Below are 12,033 nucleotides of genomic sequence, written 5' to 3' on the forward strand. Positions count from 1 at the left end.
TATAAGGAGGAAAATGCTTTTTTTTTAATGAAAGGAAAATAAGCCACTGCACAATTTACTAGCATCTTTGAACTGTCAATAAAGTGAAAGAGAATTGTGGGTAAATTCCCTTGGAAATAACTAAGATAATTATCCATCTTTATAACTTCTTCTGCTTCTCTTCTCATTCTCATTTCTAAAGCGTGGACATGAAAGGCAAGGAAATCACGGCATATTCTCAAACTATGAATGATTAAGGATGCTGACACTTTCTAGTGGTACTTCAGGTCAAAAGAAGAGGGTCTCATAAAATAAAGATCTTGATTTTTCTAAAACGGCTACTTCAGTAAAGCAAAGTGGTATATAGGTTACTGAAAGATAACCATGTAATACTTGATAGTTGCCATTTCCCAACTGAACAAGATGTATGAAAGCTTCCCAGCAGGACCCAAATTGGTGCAACCACAGAGTTCAGAGATACGTCTTATTGTATATGGATCGGACCAATCTCCTCTGCCAAAGTTTTACTTTCCTGTTTAGGAAAATTTGACACTTGGCTGAGATTGAATTAAGGCAAGGGCCAGCTCTTACTTTGCCTTGAACGTCACACTTCGTCACTGGTAACCACCACTAGCTCCCCTCATTGGCCTCAAGAGGACTTCTCCATACCTTTCTTCTTTTCCTTCTTTGATGGTGCCTTTGGTGCGGCCTGTTGGTCAGGCTGACCATTAGTTGCACTCGTTTCTGCTTCGTTAGACATGGCAAGGAGGCAGACAGCCAACTCCAGCACCAGCAGACACTTAGTGACACCCAGCGATCCCCGATGGAGACGTCTCAAACAAACATAACCTGCTGCACACACCTGTGGGCAGAGTTTAGAGGCATAATGAGATCATAACATAGCAAACCCAGACTTTACGTCCTAATAGGCCCACAACCCGTGATTTGGGAGCGTAGTTCTTCAGACTCATTTTGTTCTTTCTTCTCTGTTAGACTGAACTCTGACAGCAGGGGAGTGTGGGTAGGACTGTTTCCTTTGTAGTTTCCAAAATACAAAGAGGGTATTTACCAGATGTTCCTTTAAGTATTTGATATCTGATAACATTTAATGTGATTATAGGTACAAACTATTGATACTATGTATAAAATAAAAAAGCTACAAGGATATATTGTACAGCATGGGGAATATAGCCAATATTTATAATAACTATAATAATCTTTAAAAACTGTGAGTCACTCTGTTGTACATCTGAAACATATAATATTGTAAATCAACTATATCTCATTAAAATTTAAAAATAATGTTATTATCTAGCTCAGAAATTCATATTGGAACTTTGGCATAAAAATGTAGTATTAAAGATAGGGATCAAAACGTGTCACACGTAGATGAATAAGTTTTCATAGCAAAGTTTAAATAAATTGAATGCTGAGCTGAGAAGATTGCACTGGCATCTGAAATTGGGCATTAAAAATTCTGGTTCCTGGGCTTCCCTGGTGGCGCAGTGGTTGATAGTCCGCCTGCCAATGCAGGGGACACGGGTTCGTGCCCCGGTCTGGGAAGATCCCACATGCCGTGGAACGGCTGGGCCCCTGAGCCATGGCCGCTGAGCCTGCGCGTCCGGAGCCTGTGCTCCGCAACAGGAGAGGCCACAACAGTGAGAGGCCCGCGTACCGCAAAAAAAAAAAAAAAAAAAAAAAAAAAAATTCTGGTTCCTCAAAAAATCATGTAACTATATAGAGAGTGATGAGGAGAGTTATGAATTTTATCTTATTCATAGATAAATATTTTTTAAGTATTAAGATTCTGCACATGATCTCCAGAGCTATCTAAGCACTATATTTTAAAAGCCATCCATTTTTGACACTAACGCACATATCAGGGAAAGAATGGATTTTTGGGGTGTCTCATTGTACATATTTTGTGCTATTATTTAGTATTACTATCCTCAGAACCCTTTGGTATGTGCTCCACAAAGCTCCCCTATGTATCACAGTAGGTAAAACAAAAAAAAAGTCGTCATTGCTAGCACACAGAAGTCAAAACTAACATTTCAAAAGGTTCTTTCACCTCCCAGGAGTGAAAATTTCTACACAGCTCCTGAGAGCGCTAGGGAAGGTTAACTTTCGATGTGAACTGAAGGCTAAAGCAAAGAAAAGCCACTCATGGTGGCGTAATGCTGTGAAGACCATGAATGGGCTGGTACATTCGTCCTACCCCCAAAAGCTCTCTTCATTTTTTTATAATCTTAATAGTCTTTTAAAATACATACATAGACAATTACACAAATCTGTATATGATTAATGTTATCTGAATTATTTCATTTGAAGATTTAGTCATTAATTTTTTTATTAAAAATTAAAAAAAATTTTTTTTTAATATTTATTTATTCATTTTGGCTGTGCCGGGTCTTCGTTGCAGCATGTGGGATCTTCGTTGTGGCATGCGGGCTTCTTAGTTGTGGCATGCAGATTCTTAGTTTTGGTAAACATGCAGGATCTAGCTTCCCGACCAGGGATCGAACCCGTGCTACCTGAATTGGGAGCATGGAGTCTTACCCACTGGACCACCAGGGAAGTCCCGTTAGTAGCTAATTTTGCCCAAAGACACCTGACTGGTAGGTGGCTGGGGAGACAGTCTATTTACAGGTGAAGACTATAGGGGACTCAAAGCCTTATTTACTCAAGATTTAGTTGGGGGCCAGGCACTATTAGCCCTTTAACTGTATTAACTGCAGAACGTTCATGGTAACCCTATGAGTATTATGATACAGTATTATTTCACTTTTCCAGAGGGAAGGCCAAGGCACAGAGGTTTTGAACAACGCAGCTGCTAAGTTGAAACCAGGTCTCCAACCCAGGCTGTCTGGCCCCAAGCCAGAGTTCCTTAAACACTACACTGATGAGTCTCACATGGGAAGCCTCATGCTAGCTACAGAGGTGCTCTATTATATACTTATAGTGCCCCTCACCTCCCCACAAAAAAGATACATCCAAGTCCTAACTCATGAACCTTTGTATGTGACCTTATCTGAGAAAAGGGTATTTGCAATTGTCTTTAAGTTAAGGCTCTTGAGATGGGATCATCCTAGATTTAGGGAGGGTCCTAAATTCTGTAACAAATGTCACTATAAAAGAAAGGCAAAGGGAAGTTTGAGACACAGAGACACATGGAGGAAGTGATATGAAGACAGAGGTAGAGATGGGATTGATACATCTACAAATCAGGAACGCCAAGGACTGCCAATGTCCACCAGGTGCTAAGGGCGAGGCATGGAATGAGCTCTCCCTCAGAGCCTCCAGAAGGAACGAACTCCAATGACACTTTGATTTGGGGGCTTCTGGCCTCCAAGACTGTGAGAGAATATATTTCCGTTGTTTCAAGTGACCCAGTTTTTTGTAATTTGTTATGGCAGCCCTTGGAAACTAATACAACACCTCTATTTTGTGTGCCTTGGTTGGCTTCATGGTTCCAAGATTTATTTCCTGACAACATGATAAATCTCTTAGTCATATCCATACTCTTCTAATTTCAGGAAGCCAACAATAATTTTCTTAATTTCAGAGAACGTATCCCAAATCAAGAGGATATTTACCCACATTAACAATGTCAGGAGGTGAGATAAGCTCTGATCTAAGGAGACGCATCAACATTCATCCTCCTGCATCCTCACCTTCTCCCCAGTGGGCCCTTTCTTTCGTCAGTTGCTCATCTCATCTTAGAAATAAGGAGAACACTTCTGTGTGACCCTGTAGTCCTCCAGTTATCATCTTATGATCTAAACATCTACAATTGATGGGCACTTACCCTCCACCTTTTCATATCCCCTTCCCCTCATGGGACTGTTCACCTTAACGTTAGTCGCAGCAAGTCAACTTCAGCTGCTAATGGCTCTCTTGACCAAATCCAATTACTTCGCTTTCATCCTTTTGGGGGTATCCGACTGCATGCATCAGATACCTACACCTCTTTGAGAGCCCTTTTCCCACCATTTTTTGCTCCCATGACAACCCTGAAGCTCCAGTCCATGGCTTGTGTTTATTGAACTGGGATAATCCAGATTTTTGTTGTTAAATGATGAAGCTCCCTAAATTTTAGAATAACATTGAAAGATTTCCCACTTAATCTTGGGGCTCCCCTTGCATTTAGGACAAAGATTGAGACTTTTTCACTTTATATATGAGACTCACATATTTTACCCCTACTTATCTTCAACATCCTTTTCTTTCATTCTTGGATAGAAACGCCAATACTTCTCATTTCTTTTAGAAAACATTTTGGTTTTAACTCCTTCCCTTTTCAAATCAGCATAGCTCCCTTTTCCCCCATTTTCCTGCCCATCCCAGTTACCTATTTGTCCCTGAAGACTTTCCCTTCCTCCCCTCCAATTCTGGCTGGAAAGTAACCTGGCATAAGAGTTTGTCGCCCACCTTTGAAGCTGATACCATACTTTTCTGTAGCATGCATATTATTTCTGAGAAGAAAAGACTTATTAGCTCATTAAACATGGGAAGTTTTATCCTAAAGTGAGAGTATTTTAATGGAATTTGAGAAGTGCCACAGAGCACTTTGAGGGGGCTTGGGAGAGGGAATGGTGGTGTGCGGTTTAGTCATAAAAGTGATACAAGATGTAACAACCTTATAACTCAAAACCAGCATCAAATCTGGTGTCGGCAGACAGGGCCAAAATGGAAGAGCTCTAAAGTGAGTGGTGCTACCTTGGTTTTACAGCAAAAAATTTCTCTTGTTAGATACTGAACTACAACTTTTCACAGCACTGGGATTATTTTAAGGTGCTTGGTATCTTTTGACTATATCATTTCACTGTTGGGGATGAGCAGTTACAAGGGGCAAGGGAGAAAAAAGTAGGGAGAAAAGGTTTCTTTAGCATCTTAGCTTATTCCTTGAAGAAAATGGATGTGTATGGTGGGTTGTAATAGCCAAGGGCAGGTCTCCATTGTAGGCCATACAATTTAAAATGTATCCATGCTCCCTGAAATGATTGGAAGGTAGATTCTGCCCATAGGCTCCAAGACTCAAAGATAAATCCCCTTACAAAGAACCATTAAAGTTTATCGAAAAATTTTAACAGAAGTGTACATCCAGTTATGTGTATACCAGACTGATAAACATTCTTTCTCCACAGGTTTAAAGAGAACAGATATCCCAAATGTCCAAGTTACCATTTGACATGTGGTAGACAGAAGAAGTCTTGCTTCCAGACTTAGGTCCCTCCACAGGAATAATCAACTTAAATCCAATGTTTAAAATTCAAATGCATAATCCTTCCAACAATGTTACAGAATTGTCAGCTGTGCTCATAAAACCTTTAGCAGGTTTTATAATGAACTGATTTTTGGAATGGCTTTGGGCGTGAAAAAGGGACCTGGGGACCAAAAGATGCCCTACCATTTCCCGTGACTGCTTTCCCAAACCTAGGCATTGCTGAAGAAAGTGTCTAGATTGCATTAAGCTAAGGGATTTTTTAATAAAGGGGAACAAGTGGGTGTAGGACAACCAGCAGGTCTAGTCCTTCTCATTCACTGGGTTTAGTCCCAGGGACTCTTCTGATCAAGGACCAAAAACTAATCAGGAAACAGACACACAAGGGATGTTATCATAAAAGAGGGATTACTAATTAAAGTTCAGAAACATATACAAAAGGTCACACGAACAGCTCCCCATCATTTTTGACTCCTTTTTAAGGCCTAATATAGAATAGAAAGTTGTAAATGAAATTATGCAGAGTCAATAAAATTAGCTTCATTTGAGTGAAGATATCTAACTTGGATTTTGGACTTAATACAAACCATGTGGGGACTTGCCCTTTCCATGGCACAAGAATCAGATGACCAGGAGAGATTCTGCAACACGTTTTTTTTTGGGTTTCTGAGAAGGCTCTGAGAAATGTATACCAGAAGACTGTGTGAGTCATCTTCAGATGACTATGTCCTTTGCACTAGAAAACAATCTGCTATAGTTTATTTAGCACTTAAAGTGATTCATGCAAGTATTTAGAACCTTGGAATACTCAGAAGGGACAAATTTGTGTAGGGACACATTTGGCTGGTGCCTCCTTATTCCTCCTTACCTTTTCCACCAATAGGAGTGTATTGGTATCAGCAATGATTCTAATTAATGATTACAGCGTTCTAAAGCAATATCATGACACATGTTTGCCACCTCCCTCCCAATCTATCTTTTCACCTCCTATCCTGAGCAGAGAGATATTTTCTTGGTCATTCTCAATGCTGGTAAAAGGAATAACTTGAGTTAAGAACTTATTTAACGGTAGGCCCATTCCACAAATGGTAGAAGACTTGTTTTTAATGTTAAGGGGGATGGTACAAACACCTAACCTACCAAGTCCTTAAAACACTTACCCTGGCAGCTCTATGGAATAGACTGTGTATCTATTTTATGAATACTGAAATGGACTCGGTAACACAAGGTCAATCACTAATAAGTCGCTGGGCTCAAACTGAACATGATCTGTGTTCCCTTTCCTACTGTATATGCTGCTGCACTTAATTTTTTTTTTTTTTTAATTCCACTGATTTTAACCTGTATTTTTTCAGCTGGTCTCAAAGTCATAAGCCCATTGACTTTAACATATCAATTAACTTTCCGGACAGAGCCACGTAAAATAGACATAGGAAAGCGAGTTAAGGAGAATCAAGAACAAAGCAACATAAATGTCTTTGCTAGTGTCCAGCACTTTGTACAGGTCAGAAATGTGCTTTCTTGTTCTTTGGAACTTTATGCCTGTCTCAGCTGAGCTAATGAACTAGGACATGTGAAATATTAACCTCTAGGGCAGATCTCGAGGTCCAAGAGGGCAGCAAACAGCCTTCACCACTATCTTCAAAGTAGCCTTTTGAGAATAAGGGACCTTGCCAGAAATGATGCAGCCAAGTTTCTGGTGTTTGATGTAAAGCTATTCTCCTTTAACTGCTTGACTTTCTATGCTTTTAGGAAGGTTTATTCTTCTCTGCAAAGGCCAAGTTGAGTAGACAGTAAGATTTTTGCAGCTTATTTAACTGGGGAAATAAGATTATGTTAACACACACTGAAAAGGAGTCCTTACGAGATTTTCTTGTAAATGCTGACACTGCTGTAGGGGCCTCAGGAACAAAACATGCCTAAGTCAAGGAGGTATACACTAGTTATGCATTTACAGAGAGCACGTATCATTGCTGTTAACCCCTAGGAAGGATGCTGCAGGACTGACAGGACCTATAAAGCTCTGAACCAGAAAATTTTCCCCTATCTTTGGAATCAAGTCAGACCAGAGTTAAGAGTTCCTCAGACAGTTAATTCTGGGTAGAGGTGAAATAGTATAGCAGCTCAGAGTTCAGGCTTGGAAGTCTTACATACTTTCACTACTTTCTAGCACAGTGGCTTGAGGCAACTTATCTAATATTCATTTCTCCACCTGTAAAATGGGAATATAGCTTGCAGAGTTGGTATAAAAATCCGTAAGAACTGATGTAGGGACCTCAGTGCCTCGCATACAGAAAGCGCTCAACAAATGGCAGCTGTGATTAAATCACAGCTGGTTTCATGGACACTATGTGTCGTGTAGGCAGTCTTGCGTTGTAGCCAACATTGCTCTTCCACAGCAAGTGTTTAAACGATTTTAGAACAAGCAGGGCCAATAGGTGAACAGCTAGTAAGTAGAAACACTGTTAGAGCCACATCCTGTCCAACTCTGGCTTCTGTGACTCTAGAAGGTAGGTTCTGACAGGAACAGGACTGTGGGGATAAAAACTACTCTAAGTTACGCAGAGAGGCCTGTTCTAATGAATCCCGAGGCAAATCTAAGCCTACATCATTACCACTGGCAGCTTAGAAGGTCTACCTCACACCCCCTGGGGAATTTTATGTGGAGCTCTTAAGACGCTGAAGTCCATGTCACACCCAGATCCATCAGTTCAGAATCCATGAAGGAGGAGATGCAGGGACCAATATATTTTCAAGATTCACAGATGATTCTAATGTACTGACAACTCTGAGGTACAGTAGTCTAACTTCCATAATCCTTTGTCCCCTTAAAGAAATACCAAGTGGGTTAGACTACTGAGCTGGAAGAAACCTAGGGAATAATTTGGTCACACCCTTTCATTACAAAGATTAGGAAACTGAGGGCAAGAAAGAGTATATAACTTGTCTAATTGTTAAACAGCTGGTTGCGGATAAGAGTTGGTACCAGGAGAAATCGAGATCCTAAAATGAGACTCTAGTGTTTTATTTCTAGAGATTGTACGAGTCAGCTTTTTTTGTTTGTTTGTTTTGGTTTTGTTTTTTTGCAGTACGCGGGCCTCTCACTGTTGTGGCCTCTCCTGTTGCGGAGCACAGGCTCCGGACGCACAGGCTCAGCGGCCATGGCTCACGGGCCCAGCCACTCCACGGCATGTGGGATCCTCCCAGACCGGGGCACGAACCCGCGTCCCCTGCAACGGCAGGCGGACTCTCAACCACTGCGCCACCAGGGAAGCCCGAGTCAGCTTTTTTTTTAAACTGTTTTTTAAGAAGGCTGTACAAGGCCCATGATATAGAGACTGAACCAAGAACACCTCCCATTTAGTAGATATACCAAGCCAACAACAAGAAGATAATTTAGCAGAATAGTTTGAACATGGAATTTCATAGATGTTTTCTGAACCAAAACAGAAAAAGGATTTTATGTGGTCTAATGATACATTGTCACTGGATTCTCTTTTGCCTATGTAGCTGGAGTCCTGCTTGGTCAAACTGGCTCATTAATGCTAATTTGGCTGCTTGGAAGAAAGTATTTGGCTAGGTTTGAGATGCAACCCACAGATCAAAGAATCCACATTATTTCAGTACATTCTCTACTATTCAGGTCTTGGCCTTTTAGTGTTTTATTTTGTTGTTGTTGTTGTTTTTAAAGCACGATAGGAAGTTTGAGTTCTTGAGTTGGCAACTTCCAACTTCCAATATTCTTTTTTTTTTTTTTTTTCTTTTTTTTTTTTTTGCGGTATGCGGGCCTCTCACTGCTGTGGCCTCTTCCGTTGTGGAGCACAGGCTCCGGACGCGCAGGCTCAGCGGCCATGGCTCACGGGCCCAGCCGCTCCGCGACATGTGGGATCCTCCCGGACCGGGGCACGAACCCGCGTCCCCTGCAACGGCAGGCGGACTCTCAGCAACTGCGCCACCAGGGAAGCCCTTTCCACTATTCTTGACTCATTATGACCTCTCCTAATTTTGTATTCACCTCCGCCCATTTTGTTTTTAAAATAACCTTTTATTAGGAGTATCTCCTAACAGGGCCTAAAGAACAGTCATCATAATAAAAGTGTTTGGGAGAGTTTAAGGCTTTAAGAAGGAGCTTAATGTTATCTGAATGAAGGCCCATTCTCTAGACTGGGCAATGCAGCAGATTCACTAGAAATGTCTAAAAATAGCTCACTAGTCTAACTGAAGTATTATTTACAATCAATTTTGCAATCACATTACTTAGTTGTTTCAGTGCAATGACTGTTATTTTGAACACTTTACTAGGGTTAGAAAAAGTAGAATGTGTAGATTCACAATTAGAGTATGCTCCAGCCTCTTGGCAAGCTGGGCACATGTTAATATGCTTGTGTGAACAAAGGCATAGCAGACTGATTCTAGAATCCCTCCTTACACCTAATCAAACTCTAAGAGAGAAAGTACTGTTGGAATATCTCTGCAGTCGTTGGGCTGTGTGGAATTTTTGTGAATATAGACACATGAAGCTTGGGGTTGGATTAATTGACATGAGAGAGTATACCCATCTCAACTTTAACATCTCAGCTAATCATTCTACCCCAGTTTTTGAGTATGACTTCTTCTAGCTTAGACTGAACAGAATAGGAAAACTGAAATCCAACTTTATCCTTTAGCTCCCTTCTACAAAGGGAAGGAAGTGACATTGATACTTTGGAGATTTGAAAATCATGTTTGTGCCACCGCTTTACATTGCTAGCATTGGATCATTTGGGGTAGGCTGTGGTAACCCTGACACCAGGGACCATTTGGACTGGCTCAGCTAGGCTATGGTGCATGTGCTCTGTATATCTCGAGTGAGTTGGGCAGGGTGATGTAGTGGGTGCAACTTGACATGGAAAAGAGAATGGGGGATTTCTGGTCTAGTGTGCAGTGTGCTTCAACCTAGATTTACCAGAGCTCTGCATCTGGTGGTTATTGGGCCCTGATCCCCCTAACGATGTGGTATTTGTTCCTTATCTGTTGCTATTGTCCTTTTTTCACTTGTCCCTCAGGAGCTATGTGGGGAAGAGAGATTGGTAAGGTAATGACTGCATCCTTGAGTGAAGTTCATAATATTAAGTATCATCTTGAACTACCTTATTAGCTGCTTCTCTTTCTATTAGTGAGATACCAAGTCACCTATGGAAGGAGCTAGGAGTGATTCCCTTTAATTCTAGGAAAGGCTATTAGGAATCCATTGTTCTGGGGGAAAGGATAGTATGGCTTTTGAGGGGGTGGGAGAGGCTTGACAAAGGCTGACGATCTAGTGGGTAAATTTGTATACCAAGCCAAGACATTTCTGGGAAATGGCCAGTGGATTGAAGTGGTCCAACATGGGGTGGTGTGTGTGGGCAGAGATGGGAGGGAGGGGTGGAAAAACTCCTTATGTCTGAGGAACGGGTAGAAGACAAAATGTCTAGACTCAAGACCTGGGCTCAAATGTCAGGGTTCCCATCGAACCCAGCCAAGAAGGTATGTTAGCACTTTGGGCAGGCCTCAGTACCCTGGCTGGTGGGTGATATGTATGAGCACATTGAATGAGCTGTGTGACTAGAGGGCCTGTGGGGACATGATGGAACTCGGCAGAGCACTTCTCCCCCTACCCTGGGTCACCACTGCAGGACCTGAGAGAGTAGCACCTGCTTCAGTCACAAGTGCACTTGCTTTAGTGGACAAAAGCCATCATGGTTTAGTGGTAGCAAAGTAGCTCACACTGGTGCTGTCATAACGCTGGGAACACCATGCTGACGGTGACAGAAGGGGGTCCTCACCGAGTCTGGTCTAGTTATGAAGCGATAGTAACCAGAAAGTATACCAAAAAAGCAAGTGGAAGGAATAAGATTCTGAAAAGCTAAACGTTCATAGATAACCAGAATGGGTGAATGGAATAAACCAGTTTTAAAATCTGAGTTTAGAAGAACTCTATCTTGTACTATTAGATGGTAAAGTAGAACACTATACTTCATTCTGCTTACCTCCCATCCTAAAGGCAAGGGAAGAGAGTATTCTAAGGATTGAACAATTTATATGAAATATTTTAGGGTTTTAAATTAAAAAAAGAAACAAGCCAAAACTACTAACATGGAAGCCTCTGGAATTTTTCTATTGCAGGACCTCTGGGGCAATAATTTGAGAAGCATTATGATACAAAAACACATGATTTTTACTTTGAATTTGGTATCTAAATGTACAGTGGATATTATGCTTGTCGCTTACAGGAAAATGTAGTCAAAATAACAATGAATCAGAGTGAGGGAAAAGGACTGTCATTGCACATTTGATTTCTAGGTCAATACACTGACACTATTCCTACCTTCTTCAATAATCTTCCCTCGTATCTACATATACTTACCCAGCTGACCAGCAAATACTTCATCGTTTTCATGTCTATCCTTCCCAGGTTACTTTAACATACTTCTACCAAAACTCACCCTTCTTCCTAATTCCAAGCTAGTTTTTAAATAAATCATACAAATGAATCTTAGCAGTTTGTTTCCTAGAATGCACAGTATCAAGTTGTGCTTTCTCGTTCCCAAACGAAATAATCTGAATGACGTCAGTCCAGCCATGTAGCACACCAAGCACGTGGATTTCAGGATACACAGTTTATTCATTTGAGTCCCTCTGTGATTTCACCTATGATGCTTGCATATGTAAATCTTAACTGTTAAACATGTTCCACTTTCTACTTGAGTGCCATTACAATAGTCATCTTGAAAGTCCACGTGGATATTAGAAGAGCTCAAGAAAGCACGTTATTTAGAAGCACCTGCATCTTATTTATTTACTTAAAAAAT

General features: G+C 41.1%; 1 protein-coding gene across 6 annotated transcripts in view; it reads right to left on the reverse strand.

Annotated features, from left to right (window-relative positions):
* The window catches only part of DAB2 (DAB adaptor protein 2), a 52,680-nt gene that overhangs the window by 21,813 nt on the left and 18,834 nt on the right, over nucleotides 1-12,033 (reverse strand). For all 6 annotated transcript variants that reach the window (XM_029216607.1, XM_029216603.1, XM_029216606.1 and 3 more), the window contains exon 2: nucleotides 649-841. In XM_029216607.1, the coding sequence (XP_029072440.1) occupies nucleotides 649-739 (91 nt within the window). In that variant the 5' untranslated portion in view covers nucleotides 740-841. The remainder of the gene's footprint in view (nucleotides 1-648; nucleotides 842-12,033) is intronic.

The sequence above is a fragment of the Monodon monoceros genome, unplaced genomic scaffold (genome assembly GCF_005190385.1).
Source record: "Monodon monoceros isolate NGI ecotype Baffin Bay Population unplaced genomic scaffold, NGI_Narwhal_1 Super_Scaffold_12, whole genome shotgun sequence".
NCBI classification, from domain to species: domain Eukaryota; kingdom Metazoa; phylum Chordata; class Mammalia; order Artiodactyla; family Monodontidae; genus Monodon; species Monodon monoceros.